This window comes from Coenobita brevimanus, chromosome 16 (assembly GCF_032717465.1).
Source record: "Coenobita brevimanus isolate Jiangsu-jjx chromosome 16, ASM3271746v2, whole genome shotgun sequence".
Lineage (NCBI taxonomy): Eukaryota > Metazoa > Arthropoda > Malacostraca > Decapoda > Coenobitidae > Coenobita > Coenobita brevimanus.
Genome location: NC_136969.1, coordinates 30,269,767 through 30,288,933, shown reverse-complemented (window position 1 = coordinate 30,288,933; position 19,167 = coordinate 30,269,767). Strand labels below are relative to the sequence as shown.

Sequence of the window (19,167 nt, the reverse complement as noted above, 5' to 3'; positions counted from 1 at the left end):
TGTTTGCCAGTTGTGTACATGAAAGACTAAAGCCCTGTCCACACGAGCGGGCAATGCCCGCGGGCACAAGCGAGCAGTTTGCCTGTTGACGGGCTCACCGCTTGTACCCGCGGGCAAATGCGTGGCAATTTACGCATTTGCCCGCGGGCACAAGCGGTGAGCCCGTCAACAGGCAAATTGCTCGCTTGTGCCCGCGGGCATTGCCCGCTCGTGTGGACAGGGCTTTAGAATACTTGTTAACTCTTGCATTACAGAATTGGAAAAAAAATAATGTGGGTGTGTGGGCAGATGCGTGCTACTTGAAACTCGTAAAGTGAAAGGAACAAAAGCAGAAAATTGTCAAGGTTACAGTAAAGGAAGAGTGATGCAACACCCTATCTTTCTCTGCCCTGTTTCTCATTGCCATCCTTCCGCATATCTTCCCACCCTATTGCCCTACCCACTTTACAACCCTGTATAAATACCCACCTGTTTTTTACTGTCCTTTCACCCTCTTCTCTTTTTCACTCCACCATCTGTCACGCCATGTCTAGCCCTGTCTTCTTGGTCTGATCTGACATGTCCTACCATATCACCCCCTGCCCAACTCCGCCCTACCCTGTCCTACCTTACCCTACCCTACCTTGCTCTACCTCACCTTCCTCTACCCTACTCTGGTCTACCTTGCATATCATACTCTTCCCTACCATACCCCAGCCTTCTCGACCCTCTGTTAACCTACCTACTCTGTACTGCCCTGCCTTACCTTAGCTTACCCTGCCTTACTCTCATACCCTTTTCTACCCTACTCTTGTCTACCCTACCCTATCCTACCCTTCCCTGTCCTGCCCTGCCCTGCCGTACCCTGCCTTACCCTAGCTTACCTCAACCTGTCCTGTCCTACTATATCCTACCCTCTCTTACCTTTTCTTACCCTTCCTACCCTACCCTACCCTACCCTACCCTGTCCTAAACCCTTCCTGATCCGACCTATCCCTTCCTATCCTCTCCCACGCCTCTCTCTTCCGTCACCCTATTCCCTTCTCCTCCCTCTCTCTCTCTCTCTCTCTCTCTCTCTCTCTCTCTCTCTCTCTCTCTCTCTCTCGTTATCCTATTGAATCCTATTGTATCTTGTTGAATACGATAACAGAAGATAGATAGATAGATAGACAGATAGATAGTTAGATAGATAGAGGGATAAACAGACAGACAGACATAAATAGATACAGATAGAAATATAGACAGATAGATACACAGACATAAACAGACTGACAGGGAGACAGACACACGGACATGAGAGAGAGAGAGAGAGAGAGAGAGAAGGGCGGGTAGGGGAGAGAGGGGACAGACAGAGACAGAGACGAGACACAGAGACAGAGACAGAAACACAGACAGGCAAAGAGAGAGGAACCAGAAAGCCTGACAAAGCCCAGAGAAAGGAAGAGTGTGGATTACATACGCCCTTGAGAGTTGATTAAGACCTTTTAATGGAAGACACAGAGATAGCAACATCGCTCTTTCTCTTTGTGGGTACGGGAGGGGTGTGTGGGTAGGTGTGGGTAGAGAGTGTGAGTAGGTGTGGGTAGAGTGAGGGCATGTGTGGATGGAGAGCGTGGGCATATTTGGGTAGTGTGGGAATGTGTGGGTAAGGAGTGTGGATATAACGGGTGTAAATATATTAGGGTATGGAATGTGGGTATGAACATTGAGTGAGCTTATGTGTGGGTAGGGGAGTATAGGATAGGGTGTGTAAATAGGGTAGTGAGCATGGGTAGGTATGGGCAGGTTTGGGGGTATGTGTAGGTAGGTCTGAATATGTGTGGGTAGTGTTAGGTATGGTGAGCTTATGGTGTGGGTAGGTGTGAGTAGAGATGTGAGCATAGAGTGTGACTAAGTAATGTGAGAGAATGATTGAGTAGTGTGTGTGTGTGTGTGTGTGTGTGTGTGTGTGTGTGTGTGTGTGTGTGTGTGTGTGTGTGTGTGTGTGTGTGTGTGTGTGTGTGTGTGTTGGGTATATGTAGGTAGAGGCGTGTATGGTCATGGAATGGGGGTGAAGAGAGTGTGGGTGAGAAATATGATGACCTGAAGGAGCCCCTAGACGTCAGCTGTTGTTTGGTTAGGTCACACCTCTCAATACCATCACCACCACCTTCACTACCATCGCTGTCACTGCCATCGTCGTCACTGCCATAACACAAAGACAGCACCACCACCATCATTACAAAAAGACAACACCATCTGTATGCCTCATTTCACGAACACTCTGTTAATGGTTCCATAACTTCTGTGCCTTCCTGATATACGAAGAAGACGAAAAGCACGTTTAAAAGACATGCCCAGTCCCTTCCATAAGAAATGAGAGATGAATATTTAGAATGTAATGAGGAATACGTACACCCAAGGCTGGCAGTTCAGACATTTCCAGCTCATGTCAGCGAAATTTAATGGAAGGCAACATGGCAATGGACGGGTCTTGGTAAACTAAGTAACTGCATGAAGAACAAACATTTTCAAGTAAATCAAGATGGTTGTATAATCACAGTGTCTTCCCTGTTCTTACCTTTGCATCGAAACTTGGAGACTAACAGAATCCTTGGAAAGTAAACAAGGGAGTGCTTAGACAAGAACGGAAAGGATTACTCGTATGATAGGAGTCAAGTGGAGAAATATGAACTGAATTTCCTTAACAAAATCGGAAAAGGATGTGGGCAGGTCATGCTTTTCGCAGAAGGATAGCAGATGAACAACGGAGTAGATGAGTTTGCAACTCAGAGATGGAGTAAGAGGAAGATGCAGACGGAACGAGATAAAGCGATGAGATTCGCAGTTTTGCTCGGGTTGGAAGGAATAGGGTAACAGTCAGAAGGTCAAAATGAGAAAAGTGGGAGAGGCCCTCATCCTGCAGTGGACTGACACCGGTTGATGATGATGATGATGATGATGATGATGATGTTCCTGTTTATGGATTTCTCCCAGTCCGTGAATTAATGAGTAACTGGGTTAAGACAATGATGATTGTTAGTAGGAATAATAGCAGTTGTGGTGGTAGCAGTAGCTGTAATGATAGTAGTGGTAGTAGCAGGAGTAGTAGTAGTAGTAATAGTAGTAGTAGTAGTAGTAGTAATGATAATAATAATAATAATAATAATAATAATAATAATAATAATAATAATAATAACAGTAGTAGTAGTAGTGGTGTTTTTTTCTGTTGTTATTATTGTTGTACCAGGATACAACAGCAGATAGCAGTATCAGTGTGTGGGCGGTTGGATAGATGTGGGTAAGGATGAAATGCTATCCAGGCAATAAAAGGGTGGATAGAGGCCTCTTTATAGCCGCGGTATGGCTATAAACGGTAGGATGGATGACATTTAGAATCTAACCCCTTCTGTACGCTGACCTCATTACTGCAAGATTCTTTTTTATTCAGTTTAGGAAGAACCCCACTATGTCTATCTCTCTCTTTCTCACTCTTCCTATCTTTTATCTATCTATCTATCTATCTATCTATCTCAAGAAACGAGGACAAAAATCTCTTAGCAATCATCCCTCAGAAAATGATTACCAATTCGAACATCGCATTCAAATGTGTATTTACCCCTGCACCATGACGCTATCTTTTTTCATTTTATTTTTGTTATCTCTGGGCAATCTTATTCAGTCTAAGAGAAACTTATTGAATTAGAGAGGTGAGAGGGTAGATACTGACTCCATTAACCCCTTCATTGATAAATCACAGTCCTAAGCCGATTCAGTTTTCCAGTAGTGGCAAAATTTAAAAATCAATAACATCCCCGAGCTGGTGTGTTTAACCTCTGCAATCTCGCGACCTTTTCTCTATCTTCCTATCTGCAGACGATTGTATTCAACTTAGATGGATTTCTGGAACTAGAGGGGTATGATTCAGCCTTCATTAACCTTTTCACTACTAGACATCTTCCCTACCTAGAAGACAACAATAAAGTACCCATCATCTTACTACAGTGACATACATTCTTTCTTCCCTAAGTGCACACATCACACCATCTCGCCTGTAAAGCACTAAAGCATCCCTAATGAAATACACAAAAGCAGAAAAAAAAAACTAGGAACAAGACCTTCCCATCCACTTTACGAGCAAAAACTAGTTATAAAAAGCAGCGGAGGGATTTGGAGCATATGGTATGAAGACTCAAGGACGCAGAGGCCAAAGGAAGACAGCTGGCATTACGTAAAAGCGGATAATCTCACTCACATGGCGATAAGCGTTTCTACACTCATTCTTTCCCCTTTTTGTTTTTGTTATGGTGCTGGAGAGGGACGCCATGATGTGGTGGCACCGATATAAAGGATTGGCTCCGCTGCCCGGTTATACAAACGTCGCCCAACTCCCTTCCTATCCCCTGAAAAGAGGATGGTGGACTCCAGGAGAAAGGTAACTTCACCCGGCCTTCCTCCGGGTTCACGTTCAGATGAGCTTCAGGTTGCAGAAAATAATAATTCTAATAATAATAATAATAATAATAATAATAGTAGTAGTAGTAGTAGTAGCAGTAGTAGTAGTAGTAGTAGTAGTAGTAGCAGTAGTAGTAATCATAATAGTAATAATAATAATACAACTACCTCCACCACCACCACATCTACTAATCCTTTCATACGATTTTATTCAGCTTAGGAGAGACTTTTCGGTAGGCAGGGGTTTGACATCTCCTTCACTAACCCATCCTCAACTAAAAACCCATAGCAAGTTGAAGGAAATCGTCTGGAAGCAGCAAGAATCGGCTAAAAATTATGTTACCCCATTGATGGTGTTAAATTCTCCTTCTCTATACTCCATTTGATTCCTTTTCATTATATTTCTATTGTATTTTCTGTGAGACTTAGCTGGTATTCGTCTCTCTCTCTCTCTCTCTCTCTCTCTCTCTCTCTCTCTCTCTCTCTCTCTCTCTCTCTCTCTCTCTCTCTCTCTCTCTCTCTCTCTCTCTCTCTCTCACGGCCAAGTAGAGACAGCTGGCGTTATGTAGATCAAGCTGGAGTCTCCGTGACGTGGCAATAAAAGTCTGATTGCATAATTATATTCCTGCAATCCCACTAAGTCCTTTATATTTTCATCTTGCCATCTCCAGACGATTTTAGTCAGCTTACGAGAGCACCCAGTTAGTGAAGGAATTTAATGAAGGCTCTGTCTAACCCCTTCAGTTCCAAATAAAGCCTCTTGAGCTGAAATGTTTACCTATCTGCCTAATAGAAAGGGATGGCCACAAACAAATCGCCTCCATGTCACCCTGTTTCTCTCCATCAGGCTGCCGTCTCTTCATTTCACACCCCCTACTCTTATATACCTCTCCACCCCATCCATCAATCTCATCCCTGGTCTTCCTTTCCCCCACCCCTCCTACACCTCACTCACATAAACTCTCCTAGTCATTCTCTCATTCCCCATTCTCTCCGCATGGAAGGAAGACTAAGATCAGAATACATAGGACTGAAGGTGTAAAATCTGCCTTCTAATCTCTTCTCGTATCTAGGCATCTTATTTTTTTATCTCTAGATTCTTAGGCTGCAAGTATATCGAGTTGTCTAGAGTGGAGATGAACTGTGTAAAACTTTAAGACGCAGTTGAGTAGCAGCGAACGTGTGAATGCATTTTCATCATTCATTCATTGCCAGACGCCATGTATCCCAAACGGGGTGGTCAAGGGCTTAGAGTTAATTGTTTTACAGGGAGGGGCACTAATCCTCCACCAACCCCACTTGACACGTAGGGATGAATGCATACTGACACATTTTAACTGAGAGAGAGAGAGAGAGAGAGAGAGAGAGAGAGAGAGAGACAGACAGACAGACAGACAGACGGAGACGGAGACAGAGACAGACAGACAGACAGACAGACAGACAGAGAATAGTTTAGCCAAAGGGGTGAAATTGGTGCGAATGAATAGGGGAAAAGAGGGTGGGAGAGGGAAAGGGAGAAGGAGAGAAGAAGGAAGAGGGAGGAGCGAGAGAGAAAGAGAGATTGGGGAAGGAAGGAAAGAAGGGAAAGAGGAAGGGGAGGACGAGAGGGTGGGGAGAGGAAGAGGAAGGGAGAGGAAGAGAGGATGGGGAGAGGAAGAGGAATGGAGAGGGAGAGAGGATGGATGGAGAGGAGAGGGAGAGAGGATGGAGTGAGAAGAGAGGAAGAGATGGTGGAGGGAGAGGATAAGGAGAGAATGGAGGGAGGGTGGGGTTGGGAGGGGGGCGGAGTAGAGGGATAGAGAGGGATCAGATTGAGAGGATGTAAGAGGAGAGGGATGGGGAGGCAATTGTAGGGGAGAGAAGAAACTAAAAGAGGAAGGAGGGGGAGATGGGGGAGGACAGTGAGACGGGAAGTGGAAGGAGAGGAAGAGCGAGACTCAGAATCTTATTAAAGTTGGCATAGGAAGCTTCGTGGCACCTGTTCTATAGCGACTTATTCTGCATATCACACCTTACTATATCGTTTCAACATGGACACAACATACAGAGAGATACTGAGGTGCAGTGTTTAAAATAAATTACTAAGGAAGAGGTGCTGCGAAATTTTGCTGTATTATTCACTCCTTAAATCTGATAACTGAGCTTTTTTGGTTTATTGTTATTTTCAGCTGATTATATTCAACTTCGACAAATTTTCGAAATGGAGGGGTTTGATATTGCGTAAATTTATTCTACGCATCTTGAGGTCGACCCAAAGTTGAATAAAATCGTCTGGACAGGAAGAAAGAAAATTGAGAAATATTAAACAACGTAAGTGAAAGGGTTTGGATGTGGTGTTCAGTGTGTGTTTTTCAGGAAGGCGGGATTGTATGGAAGAGACAGAGGGATTTACTGATACCTAAACATACTACTCACACTCTAGCTAGTATGACGTCAGAGTGAGAGAGAGAGAGAGAGAGAGAGAGAGAGAGAGAATCTTGGGGTGGTGTTGATGTGCTTTTTATAGTGGGTGGAATAACTCGCTAGAGACAGAACGTCGCCTCTCACCCTGATCTACATACTGATAACCACCCACCCTACTGTCACCCTAGCATGTATGACGTCAGAGAGAGAGAAAAGTGGGGAGGTGGGGAGGGGGTGGAGAAATAAAGAGGTAGTGTTATTTAGCTTCTTCACACACAACACACACACACACACACACACACACACACACACACACACACACACACACACACACACACGGGAGAGACAAAATATTACGAGCCTAATTCACTCCTGTAAAAATACAATCAGGTTAAGTAATAAAACACACACATTCAGCTTTTACATGCTAGATAACACACACATACACACACACACACACACACACACACACACACACACACACACACACACACACACACACACACACACACACACACACACACAGCTAAATAACTAACCACCTAAACAAGCAAGATAGTTTAATGCAAATCTTAACCTTGAGTCTTGTATACTGCTTTTTATCTTCTTGTCGTCTAAACATCTTAGTGTCAAAAGTCCCCCTTGGTTCTTCACTTTATGACGCCACCTCTTTATTTTCTTGACTTGAGAGAGAGAGAGAGAGAGAGAGAGAGAGAGAGAGAGAGAGAGAGAGGAGAGACGGGAGTAGTGATAAGGCCCCTAAGATTCTTCACTTTTGCACGCACCTCAATCACCGGAAGTTGCAGTTTCGGAAGTTGCAATCTCGGAAGCATGCAGCAGGGGCAGACTTCCTATGAGAACAATTATGTACGATCTATGTATGTATGTATCTATCTATCTCCCTCTGTGATTCATGTGATACTTTTAAATGTGTCTTCCAAAAATCAACCGGTAGAGTACAATGGTTTGTGAGATAGTACGATGTATCAACATTGGGTGAGGTGGGAGATAAATAGTGAGCAGGAAGGGCCTGGATGGTGAAGAGCAAAAGGGGGAAGTGTATCCTGTTACTATGAGCGTTGTACTCAGCTGTCACTGGTATGATATTCATCTTCTGAAATCGGTCGTGTGGGTAGAGAGGAGTATATTGTAAGTAGGCCTGTAGGGTGAAAGGCAAAGGTGAGGGCGATAACACTGCGTAGGGTTGGAGGAAAAGCGTGGGTGAGGTGGGTGGGATGTGCTATTATAGTGTTGGGTATTGTGGCAGAGAGGGACGGGTACGTCCAGTGAAGATGGGCTTTGTACGAGCCACGGTGTTGGCTGTAAAAACAGATTTCTCTTAAAAGATCGGTGCTGGAGGGAGAAGGGGGGAGAGTAAAAAAAGGGTCATTTAGGTAAAGAGACAAGTGGACGGGACGGGTGGGGATGGTGGTGGGTGTTGAGTAGGGGCAAGGGTAGGACGGACATTGTAGTTTTCAGAGTGGCGATGGAGTATTTCACACTTTCTGCATGAACAGAAATGAGGATGATAAAACAACAGTAAAGCAAATGCGGCTCGCTCTGATATCTGGCGTCTCACGACGTAGATAAAATGGCATAACGCTCTATATACAGGAAGGACAAGACGAGTTTAATACCTAGAAATCTGTATGCAAGTAGTATCACTCCCTTATCACGTAATTGTTCTGGTCAAAAAAGAATACCAGTCAAAGCACCGTTGGTGAGAACCCCCATCGCATAATTATGTTCAGTCTTAGGATACAGGTAAAAGTGAGATTTCTCACTTATTGCACGGAGTGTAATCTGACATAACTAATATTAGAATTTTTCTTTCTCCATAGTGCCGCCTGGCTGAGTGTGGGGGGGGTATGGGTGATGGTGTGGCAGCCAGGCACCTTCAACACTTCTGTACGCTATGGCATCCGGTCACAGACACCACCACCACTACAACCACCACACCTGTCACCACCACCAACACCAAGCCTACAACCACCACCACTACCTCACTCAAATGTATTAACTCCCCTCCCACCACATCCACCACTCTTTCTTCATTCACCACTCCACTCACCTTCCACTCTGCTTCACACTTCACTCCACTTAAATTCACCAGTGCAGTCTCAGTCACCAGGCCACTCTCCTTCCAAATCCTTGCATTCACAGGCACTATCACCCAACTCTCATAGATCACCACTTCACTCCCCTGCACCACTTCACTCCCAGACTCCTCTCCTTTCCCTCAGATCACCATTCCACTCATCTTCAGCACCCACTGCACCACTCCACCACCTACAAGCACCACTAAGATCCACAAAGTCTCCTCCCTACTCCCACTACTCACCATCGCGCTCCCCAAAATCATCCCTTCACTCCCGAAAATCATCGAATTTCTCTCAGTCACCAAAAGACCCTAAATTTGAATCCCAAAACCTAAAATTGTACTCGCCAAAATCACCATATTCCAAACATCCTTCACCATCCCCTCTCCAATCACACAATCTCTCTCCGTCATTTTCTTCACCACACCATCCTTCGTCACCACTAACTCCTCGGGGACCTCACAAAAAGGCCCTATCATCATCATCATCATCATCATCATCATCACAACGAGTCTACTCCCAATCACCATCGTTTCATCATGCTTCAGACAACGTTCAAGGTATGCACTTTTTTTTTTTTTTTTAAGTTGATGTATGTTTTCGTTTTCATGCATGATCTCTCTCTCTCTCTCTCTCTCTCTCTCTCTCTCTCTCTCTCTCTCTCTCTCTCTCTCTCTCTCTCTCTCTCTCTCTCTCTCTCTCTCTAACTGCACCTTTGACCTTTCTGTGGTCTCTAAACTCACTGATGCTTTATTTTTGTATTATTTTTTTCTCTACGTTGACGTCTTCCTCTTTATTTTTTCCTTCTACCTGGTTATTTATTTTTTTACTCTTCTTTACTTCCTTAGGACAATTTTATTCAGCTTTGAGACTGTTTAAACTGAAGGTGCTACAATTTTCCTTCATTACTCCCTATCCTTTTACTTCTAAAGCTTATTCACTCTAACTTGGTCCAGGTTATCGTCCTCTTGCAGCTTAGTTCCCATAGCTCAGTGGCAAAATAAGACAATGCTAAGGCTCTATATCCTTTCCATAGCACTTCTTCGTGACTAACACCACTTTCCAGGGTGAAGCTTTTTTTACATTTCAGCATTCAAGAGAGATGGAAAATTTGGGCCAAGTTAAAGTGACCACGGTATAGGGGCTCTCTTTAACAGACTCTTTCTTGTACTGGTAGTAAGAGTAAATCGGTAAGAGACAGGAATCAGGGGAGTTATAAGAGATTAGCTGAGGAGGTGATGTCAGTAGCCAGGCATCCAGATCCGCATATCCGTGGGCAAGAAGGCTCCCTAGCACCCCTTCCTTAGCGATTTATATTTCAAACTACCCCCATTAACATCCTCTTTTCCGCTGCTTATATCATCTTAATATCGACACACATTGCATGAATAACACACAAGAATATAGCAACGCAGCAGCATCAGAAATAAATCGGTAAGGAAGAGGTGTTAGTAAGCTTCCTAACCACACGAGAATAGCCAACCTCTCTCAGACACACAGCCACTCCCTTAGTCACTGTCACACATATATTCTCTCTCTCTCTCTCTCTCTCTCTCTCTCTCTCTCTCTCTCTCTCTCTCTCTCTCTCTCTCTCTCTCAGCTGAATAAAATCGTCTGGCGCTAACTGCAATAGAGTACTCCTGATCATGAGAAGGTTCATTGTAAACCCGAATAAACACTCTCAGTCTTCTATAACCCTCTCTTCGCTGAATAAACTTATCTGGCATTTGGTCGAAAGAACTGTTACTGTAAATTTGCCCTGAACATTAGAGCATTAATTTTAGTGTACAAAATCCCATCTTTGCATTGAAATAAGGATGATGATGATGATGATGATGATACGATGGTGGTAATGATGATGATGATGATGATGATACGATGGTGGTAATGATGATGATGATGATGATGATGATACGATGGTGATAATGATGATGATGACGATGATGATGGAGATGATAAGATGATGTTGAAAATGATGGTAATGACGATGATGATAAAAATGATGACAATAATCAGGATGAGGATGATAATGACGATGTTGACGATGAGGATGAGGATGATATTTTGTTGATAAGCAATTTTTTTCAGGTGGCAGTCTAAAATCAGCTTCAAGTGTCCTAAACAGCGACGTCTGGACAAATATACAAGACAGGAACATCAACAACGCTTATGACAGTGGGAAAAGACTTGAGCAGTTTAAATCGTATCCCAACAATGGTGATGAAAACAGTGGTAGTGATCAATTTCTATGGAACAAGAGTGAATATATTGAAGAAAATAGTGATAAATATCTGAGGAAAATGAGTGAACATACTGCAGAATATGGGGGTCTAGTTATGAGGAAAAAGAGTGAGTATGTTGAAAAGTCTGGTGAAAAAAGTGAAAATTATGAAAACGAGGAATTTAACTCTAGGGGTAACGAGCCTCCGGGCAAAAGCGCGCCAAAATATAAAGCCGAGACTGATCATGACGAATATGAGGACGACGAAGGTGAATATAATGACGGGAATGGTACCTATGAGGACGAAGACGGAGAATATGCTGACGAAAATGAGGACTATGATGAAAGCGGTGATTATGATGAGTATACGGGAGCAGTATTCAACGTAACTTCACCTGACGCCTCCCTTCTGATCTACAACAGAGTGCCGAAATGCGCATCTTCCACCATGCAAACCATCCTAAGAAGGTAAGGAGTGTGGATTCTTGATGGTATCAGAGGAGACTTCGTAGTACGTCTTCCTTGGCGATTGATTTTGCATTTCACACCTTCTGTCCTCAGGTGGGAAAGAGATCGAAATGATGTTGATGGTGATGATGATGAATTTTAAACGATACCGGGTATCATAGAAGACTTCATGGTGTGTCTTCCTTAGTTATTTATTTTGCATTTTACACCTTTATCCCATCCTTAGGTGGAAAAGAGATCGAGATGATGATGATGATGATGATGATGATGATGATGATGATGATGATGATGATGATGATGATGATGATGACGGTTCTGATGATGATGATGATGATGATGATGATGGTACTGATGATGATGGTGGTGGTAATGGTTGTAGTGATGATAATGACGATGATGATGATGATGACGATGATGATGATGATGATGATGACCTCCACTCGCATGTTACTGATGCAATGTCGATATTAAAGAGATATAAACAACACAGAGGGAAGCTTTTAAATGCAGTGAAGAGATCTTGCCATAGCAGTAGGATACGTGAGCAGGTGGGAAGGGAAGAAGGTGTATGGATTTGAGGTAGAGGTGCAGGTTGTGCTAGGTATGCGTTGTGTCGCCGTGGAAAGGGTAACAGTGTGTGTGTGTGTGTGTGTGTGTGTGTGTGTGTGTGTGTGTGTGTGTGTGTGTGTGTGTGTGTGTGTGTGTGTGTGTGTGTGTGTGTGTGTGTAGATACAGAGAAATAGATAGACAGATACATAGGTAGGTAGGTTAGTAGGTAGAGATAGAGAAAGACGGACACACACACACAGAGATAGATGGACAGACAGACAGATAGATAAATAGATAGATAGATAGATAGATAGACATACAGGTAGAAGCAAATACACAGATAAATTTACATGCTCGCTGTTACCTCCTCTAATGGGGTAGGGCTGGGTCCAAGAAAGGGTGGAAGGACTAGAGAATGTAGCAGGGTGGGAAATGACACTGTAAAAGAGGGAGAGAGAGAGAGAGAGAGAGAGACAGGAGGTACACGAAGCACAAGCAAAGGGCAAATCACTGTCAATATGGTATGGCCGTATAGAAAGAATGAATGGTGAGAAATTGATTAAGAAGATGTGTTGCTCGGAACTGGAGGGAGAGAGAGGAAGGAAGAGGCATGGGAAAAAGTGAAAGGATGTAGTAGTAGTAGCAGTAGTAGTAATAGTAGTAGTAGTAATAGTAGTAGTAGTAGTAGAAGTAGTAGTAGTAGTAGTAGTAGTAGTAGTAGTAGTAGATGTTGTAGTAGTATTGTGCTGGTAGGTGGGGGCGCCCATCATCCACTCACTTGATGTAGTGCGCTCTCTCTCTCTCTCTCTCTCTCCCCAGGTGACTCTACACTGTGTAACAAGCCATGTGGTTTCCAGTGTCCCAGGAAACCATTTACAAGGCTGGTGTGGTAATCATACACCCAAATGACGCCTGGTGGTTTAGTGAGTTAAGGCACTCCAACGGGATGGAGCTTGTAAGGGTTCTGTCGGAGGGCTGGCTGGGGTTTCTTGCTCGCGTAATGTCACTCAGGTGCAAGTGAGGCTGGTCACCTTTACCTTAAATACCGAGACTGAGTAGCCTAGCCCTGGGTCCCTACACTCCTGTCTGTATGGAGCAAAAGGGGATTGGGTGATGTTGATGTTCTATTTGTCTTTCTATAGCCAGTCGCCTCAATCCCGTAAGAGGTGGCCACAAACAAATCGCCGCCATGTCGCCCTGTCCCCTGCCATTTCGCTGCCTTCCCCACAACTTACACCCCCCCCCCCCTCGCTCATGTTATTTCGCTTGCAGGCTGTCCCGGCGACTAGGATTCAGCCACTGGTCTTCTGTGGTCTATAACCGACGCCTGCTGGACGAGGAGGAACAGGGGGAGCTGCTGGCCAACCTCACAGCGGCAGTAGAAACAGTTCCTGGACACTCACTCAGCTACGACAGGCACTTATATTACACCAACTTCACGTCGTAATTATAACCTTTTCGTTCTGTAGACGTCTTGAAATCAGTGTTCGAAATCCGGTAAATATCCTGTAGTTACTGGCCAGTCTCGTAAGCATTCAAATCGCACCTGCACACTCACTCAGCTACATGCACCTATATTATATAAATTTCATATCCCTATTATTATTTTGTGATTCCGTAAACGCCTTGTGGTCATGTATTCGTGGTTCAGTAAATTATCGTGAAATTGCCTGCGTACTCAATCAGTTACATGTACATTCCACCTTCATATCATACAGTATTCATAACTTTTTTCGTTTTGTGGTTGCCTTGTGCTCGTAGTCATTATGCTTGTAGTTCGGCTAATATCTTGTATCAGCCAACTTCACAGCATCAATACAAGCCTCTCACGCACACTCGTGGTAGCTGCAGCAAACTCCCATATTACACCAGCTTCATGTCACGGTTTTAATCTTGTGGTTCAGTAGATGGCTTGTATCTGTGTTTTAGCGATTACCGGTATACCAACAATACATCACTCTAATAACTGTGTATTTATATAGACACTGTTATTTTAATAGGCTAGTGTGTTCATTGTTACTGGACTCATTTCCCCTCCAATCTTTTCAGTCTCTCATGAACTATACTTTCTTTAAACTGTTATATTCTCTAACCACCAAGCACCATTACATCCTCCATAGGTCTGCCTTGAATCACCACTTCCACAAATATTGCGCAAGCGGTGGCCTCCTTTCCCCTGCTGCTCACTACAAGCTCAACAACTAAGCCACGCCCCAACCTAAATTTCATCTCCAGTTTAAGCTAATGTGTTCTTTGTCTTATTTGTCGGAACAGTGTTCTTTGTCTCATATTATGTTTATATGTATTCGTAAATTATGAACAGTAAGGGAAAATAAAGTAATATGCCAGGTCCCACGGTGGAGACTGAGTGGGGGTGATCAAGCCGTCAAGTTTGCTAACACCTGGGCCTGAATTCACGAAATAGGTAAATAAATAGGATCAACTCTCTTGCAGTTATAATTCTCCAGGAAGGAACTGGAAAATCGTGCAAAATTTTCCATGTCTCTTGTTTTTCCTACAAACCATACTTTAAGTTACGAGAGGGAGTTGGTCGTAAGTTTGTCTGTGATTTCGACCCCTGTTATCGAAGAATTTCCCTAATTTCCCTATCCCCTAAAATCCTATGGTTCCTCGGTGGTTAACTGATGCCTCCTGAATTCCTCATCCTTTATCAAGTTCTACTAACCGCTCCTTGCCGGGAACTTCCCAAATAACATTCATCCTAGGCTCATTCACTCACTCACTCTCTTACACACACACACACACACACACACACACACACACACACACACACACACACACACACACACACACACACACACACACACACACACACACACACACACACACACACACACACACACACACACACACACACACACACACACACACACACACACACACACACACACACACGTTTAAAAAGATATGAGATATAAACAGATATATATATATATGTGTGTGTAGGAGACTTCTGTCATCATTCATTTTCATTAGACAGAAAAAGGGGTTCATACAAAGTATGCTGGCTTAGCGAAAATATGTAGGCAGTATCAACGAGCATCTTATTCTCTGTTCTTTTGATCTATTCCCAACCCTCACCTAGCCTACCTGTCTCAATACCTCCTTCCCTAAAGACCCAGACTACACAGTCACAGTCTTTATCTCTCCCTCTTCGTCATCCAGTCCCACATTGTCTCTTTTCATCAGAAGTGCAGAGGCCTGAAGCGATTCTAATCTGGCCAGACATTTAAAGCATGGGTGACCAAATGCTTATCCCTGAGAGGCCATTAGCTCTTAGCCTCACCTTCCCTCAGAAATAAATCCATACAGGCCACATCCAATTTGAATGCCTCAACCCCCCACCCACCCACCCACCACCACCACCACCCCCCCCACCAAAAAAAAAAAAAAAAAAAAAAAAAAAAAAGAGAGACTACTTCTTCCAGTTCTCTCCTTTTAAAATCTCTCTCGAGACACCCATGGATTACGAACTTTACACTCTTGTCCACTAAGCCTTCCATTCCATTCAGCTCCTCTTATTAAACCTCTTTGACAACCCAGTTCAGTGAGGTTTGCATCTTCCCTCTCTTTTCCTCACTTTCAAAACTTCCTCCATATAACCTTGGCTTATGAACATTACTTTTTACCTTTAAGTTATTACCTTACTCTTCCCCAGTTACGCCATTCATCTCCAACTATACCTTCTCTTATCTCCATCACTTCCTATTCTTCCTTTCAGATCTTCTTCCAGACAATTTTGGTCCACGAATCTTAAACTTTTCCTTTATGCCTTCCCTGTCACTTTCACAGATGACTCCACTCAGCTCCTCTTATTCATCCTTTTACTGACAGCCCAATGAAGTAAGCCTAGCAAGTCCCCTTACCTATCCCCTTCACAACTGAGTACTCTCCAGATAACTCTACCTAATAATGTTTCATCTTTCCACCATATATTAATGCATATACCGGTGATTCTGAATGTTTCTTTCTGGTGTCAAAATCCACAATTGCATTTATCTCATTATCTCCCTGGCACACCAAAGACAGAAACAGCCAAATTCAAGATCTTCGGAAAGAACTTAGCCTCGTACAGTCATGGACAATAATCCATTTATTAGTCAAATAATTTTGAAACTTACACATTAATTTCAAAAGTTAGTGAAGCTCCAAAAATAACAACACTGGGTTTCAAATGAAGTAGCTCAGTATTTATGTCAGCGACTGGACACGTGTAGTAGTCTATATTTCTCTCCCAAGCAAATTGAGTGTGAAGTCAAAAGTCATTGCTTATTTCCTCAGTACTCTGTCTGCCTACTGTATCTACCTGTCTGTTTATCCATCAAAGTTGCCTTCATCTTGGTGGGGGGCGCGGTAGCACAGTGGTAGCGCGCCGGACTCGTAATCGGGGGATTGTGAGTTCGAGCCTCGCCCGGGCTGCCGTGCCGGGAGTGGTAGCTCGCTCCTGTAACCCTAGCGGGGCTATATAGTCCAATACAGGGCTTAGCTCGGGGGAACTCCATTTCTCCCATGCCTTCATCATGGACGAGGTGACCATAAACAAGTCACCTCCATGTCACCTTGTCCTCTACCATCAGGCTGCCTTTCCTCCAACTCACACCATCCTCATTCATATCTCTCTCCACTCCATTCTTCTACCTCATCCTCAGTCTCCCCTCCCCCTTCTCTCCCCTTCTGCCTCTCCACCCCATTCTTCTACCTCATCCTCAGGCACCCCTCCCCGTTCTCTCCCCTTCCGCCCTTCTGCCTCACTCACATTATATTCTCATGATCAATCTCCCACTTTCCATTAACTCCATATGGCAGCTGTATATGTGACCCCTACATTTCTCTTTCTACCAGACTAAGTAAGGATTTGAAAGTCATTATTCACCCTCCAGCTGTTCATTGTAATGAAATGGGTCAGTATATATGCCCACAACCGTACAGTGGTGCACTACAGCTGATTTCTCTCCTACCCAGATTCCTGTAGGTGTGGATGCAGTCATTGCTCATGCTCACATTATATCTGTCTATCTATCTATCTATATAGATAAATAGATATGAAATGATGACGTGTATTGAAATATGGTCCTTTTTATGCTAACTTGGCCTAAAATTGCTATGTCACTTTCCTGAATGCCGAGTTGTAGCAACAGACTGACACAATAATATGATACTAGTTACAAGCAATGCTATGCAAAGTTCTATAGCAATAGCACTGTTTCTCTCTGCTGCTGAGCTACTTGAAATAAGCTTCAATAAAACGAAAATTTAGGCCATGTTAATGTGAAGGGACTATAGTATATGTGTCTGCAGCTGTACATGTCATACCCTACACATTTTTCTCTTTACCAGATTAGGTGTGAATCGTCCCACATATATTAACGTCATACGAGACCCTGTGGAAAGGTTCATATCCTCTTACTATTACATTCGTAGTGAAAGAAGGCTATCTCGAGTCAGAGCCCAGGGCCGCCCAGTCTCACCCTCTCCTAGCTGGATCAACAGGTATGGAACAGGGTGTTGAGTACAAAAGAGAGCACCTGAGTAACAGCATAATACACTCAGAATACAGTACTCTATAAACAAATAGGGAAGTGAGTAGAGTATGAAAGTAAGCAATGCATGATAATACTGTAATCCACTGTCTAACATATGGAAGTGAGACCTGGACTTTGTTGGAAGGCCTCAAGTCAAGAGTGAAAGGAGTGAAAATATGTTTCTTGAGAGGAGTATGTGGAGTTACATGGGAAGGCAGATAAATGATGAAGCTTGGAAACTTTGCTTTGTTGATGTGGATGTGCTGGAAAGTGTTAGAAGTGGTGTCCCAAGATGCTCTGGCCATGTGGGGAAAATGAAGAATGAGAGATTGACTAGGAGAGTGAATGTGAGATTGGTGGAAAGGGAGAGGGGAAGGGGGAAATCAAAAAGGTGGAGGGATGGGGTGAAGAGGTATTTGAATAAAGATATAGTGAACTGGAAGGAGGGTGGCCTGATGGTAGAGACAATATGACAAGATGTCATATGTTTGTGGCCACCTCTCTAGAATGAAGGTGTTTGGTTATGTATATAGACAGTCTGAAAAAGTCTCTAAATGCATACTCTAAAATCTTTACATGTTTACACATATACCCTACTGTTGTGCTCAACATAGTAAAAAAAAAAATAGTCTTAAATAACTCTCTACTAGACTTCAGTGCTAAGAATCTGGAATCACTAAGTGCAGCCTAGTTACCAAGAAATTACGTAGTTTACTGATACCTGTCTTGCTAAACCACTACTTCTGTCAACTTTTAGCTATGTTTACTTCAAAAAATGTGATAAAGTGTTATTTTGGTAGAAGTAATAGTGTGGATGGAAGAAAAGAGCGGAACAGTATACTAGTAGGAGAGAACGAGGAGGTTTAGGTGAATAAGGGAGGTATGTGAGTATACAAAAATGAGGAGGTAATTCTCTCCTGGGGGGTTTGAGGGGAAGCAAAGGATTAGAGACAATGACGACGATGAAGTATAAACAACAGTGGCATCATATTATGGTAGCTTACCTTCAATCATCATATCTATAGTTGAGCTACATATCCATGTCAGGCACATACAAGCAGGCCACAACAATACATACATACATATCCCCTACTGAAAGATCTAATGTACTGTTACCCCAACAGAACAGTGGACCAATGTGTGCTTGAGAACATACCTGAGTGTTCATTTCATCTTGGCGAAGAGAAGGAAATGATGCTCACTTACTTCTGTGGACATGAAGATTTTTGTAGGTTAGTGGTGGCTTTTTCAGATTAGTATCATAGAACCCCCCTCCTCATAACTCTCTCACATGTCTGGGAAGTATTATTAAAACTGGGAGACTGAAAGTGTTAATAAACTCCCATTCTTTACAACTCTTTACAGTAATTTCTGAAGTGTGATGCAAAAACAGTAGAACATGCTTTTGTCCTTTACTATACAATGGATGTTTTCTACAGACTAATTCTGTAGTGATTTTTGTCACACTTGG

The 19,167-nt window shown here is 43.3% G+C and overlaps 1 protein-coding gene across 1 annotated transcript in view; it reads left to right on the top strand.

Annotated features, from left to right (window-relative positions):
- The window catches only part of LOC145391039 (uronyl 2-sulfotransferase-like), a 33,250-nt gene extending 14,297 nt beyond the window's left edge, over positions 1–18,953 (top strand). The window contains exons 2-4 of the mRNA XM_080265772.1: positions 13,426–13,596; positions 17,512–17,664; positions 18,821–18,953. Coding sequence (XP_080121898.1) covers positions 13,426–13,596; positions 17,512–17,664; positions 18,821–18,953 — 457 coding nt within the window. The remainder of the gene's footprint in view (positions 1–13,425; positions 13,597–17,511; positions 17,665–18,820) is intronic.
- Positions 18,954–19,167: the final 214 nt, after the last annotated feature.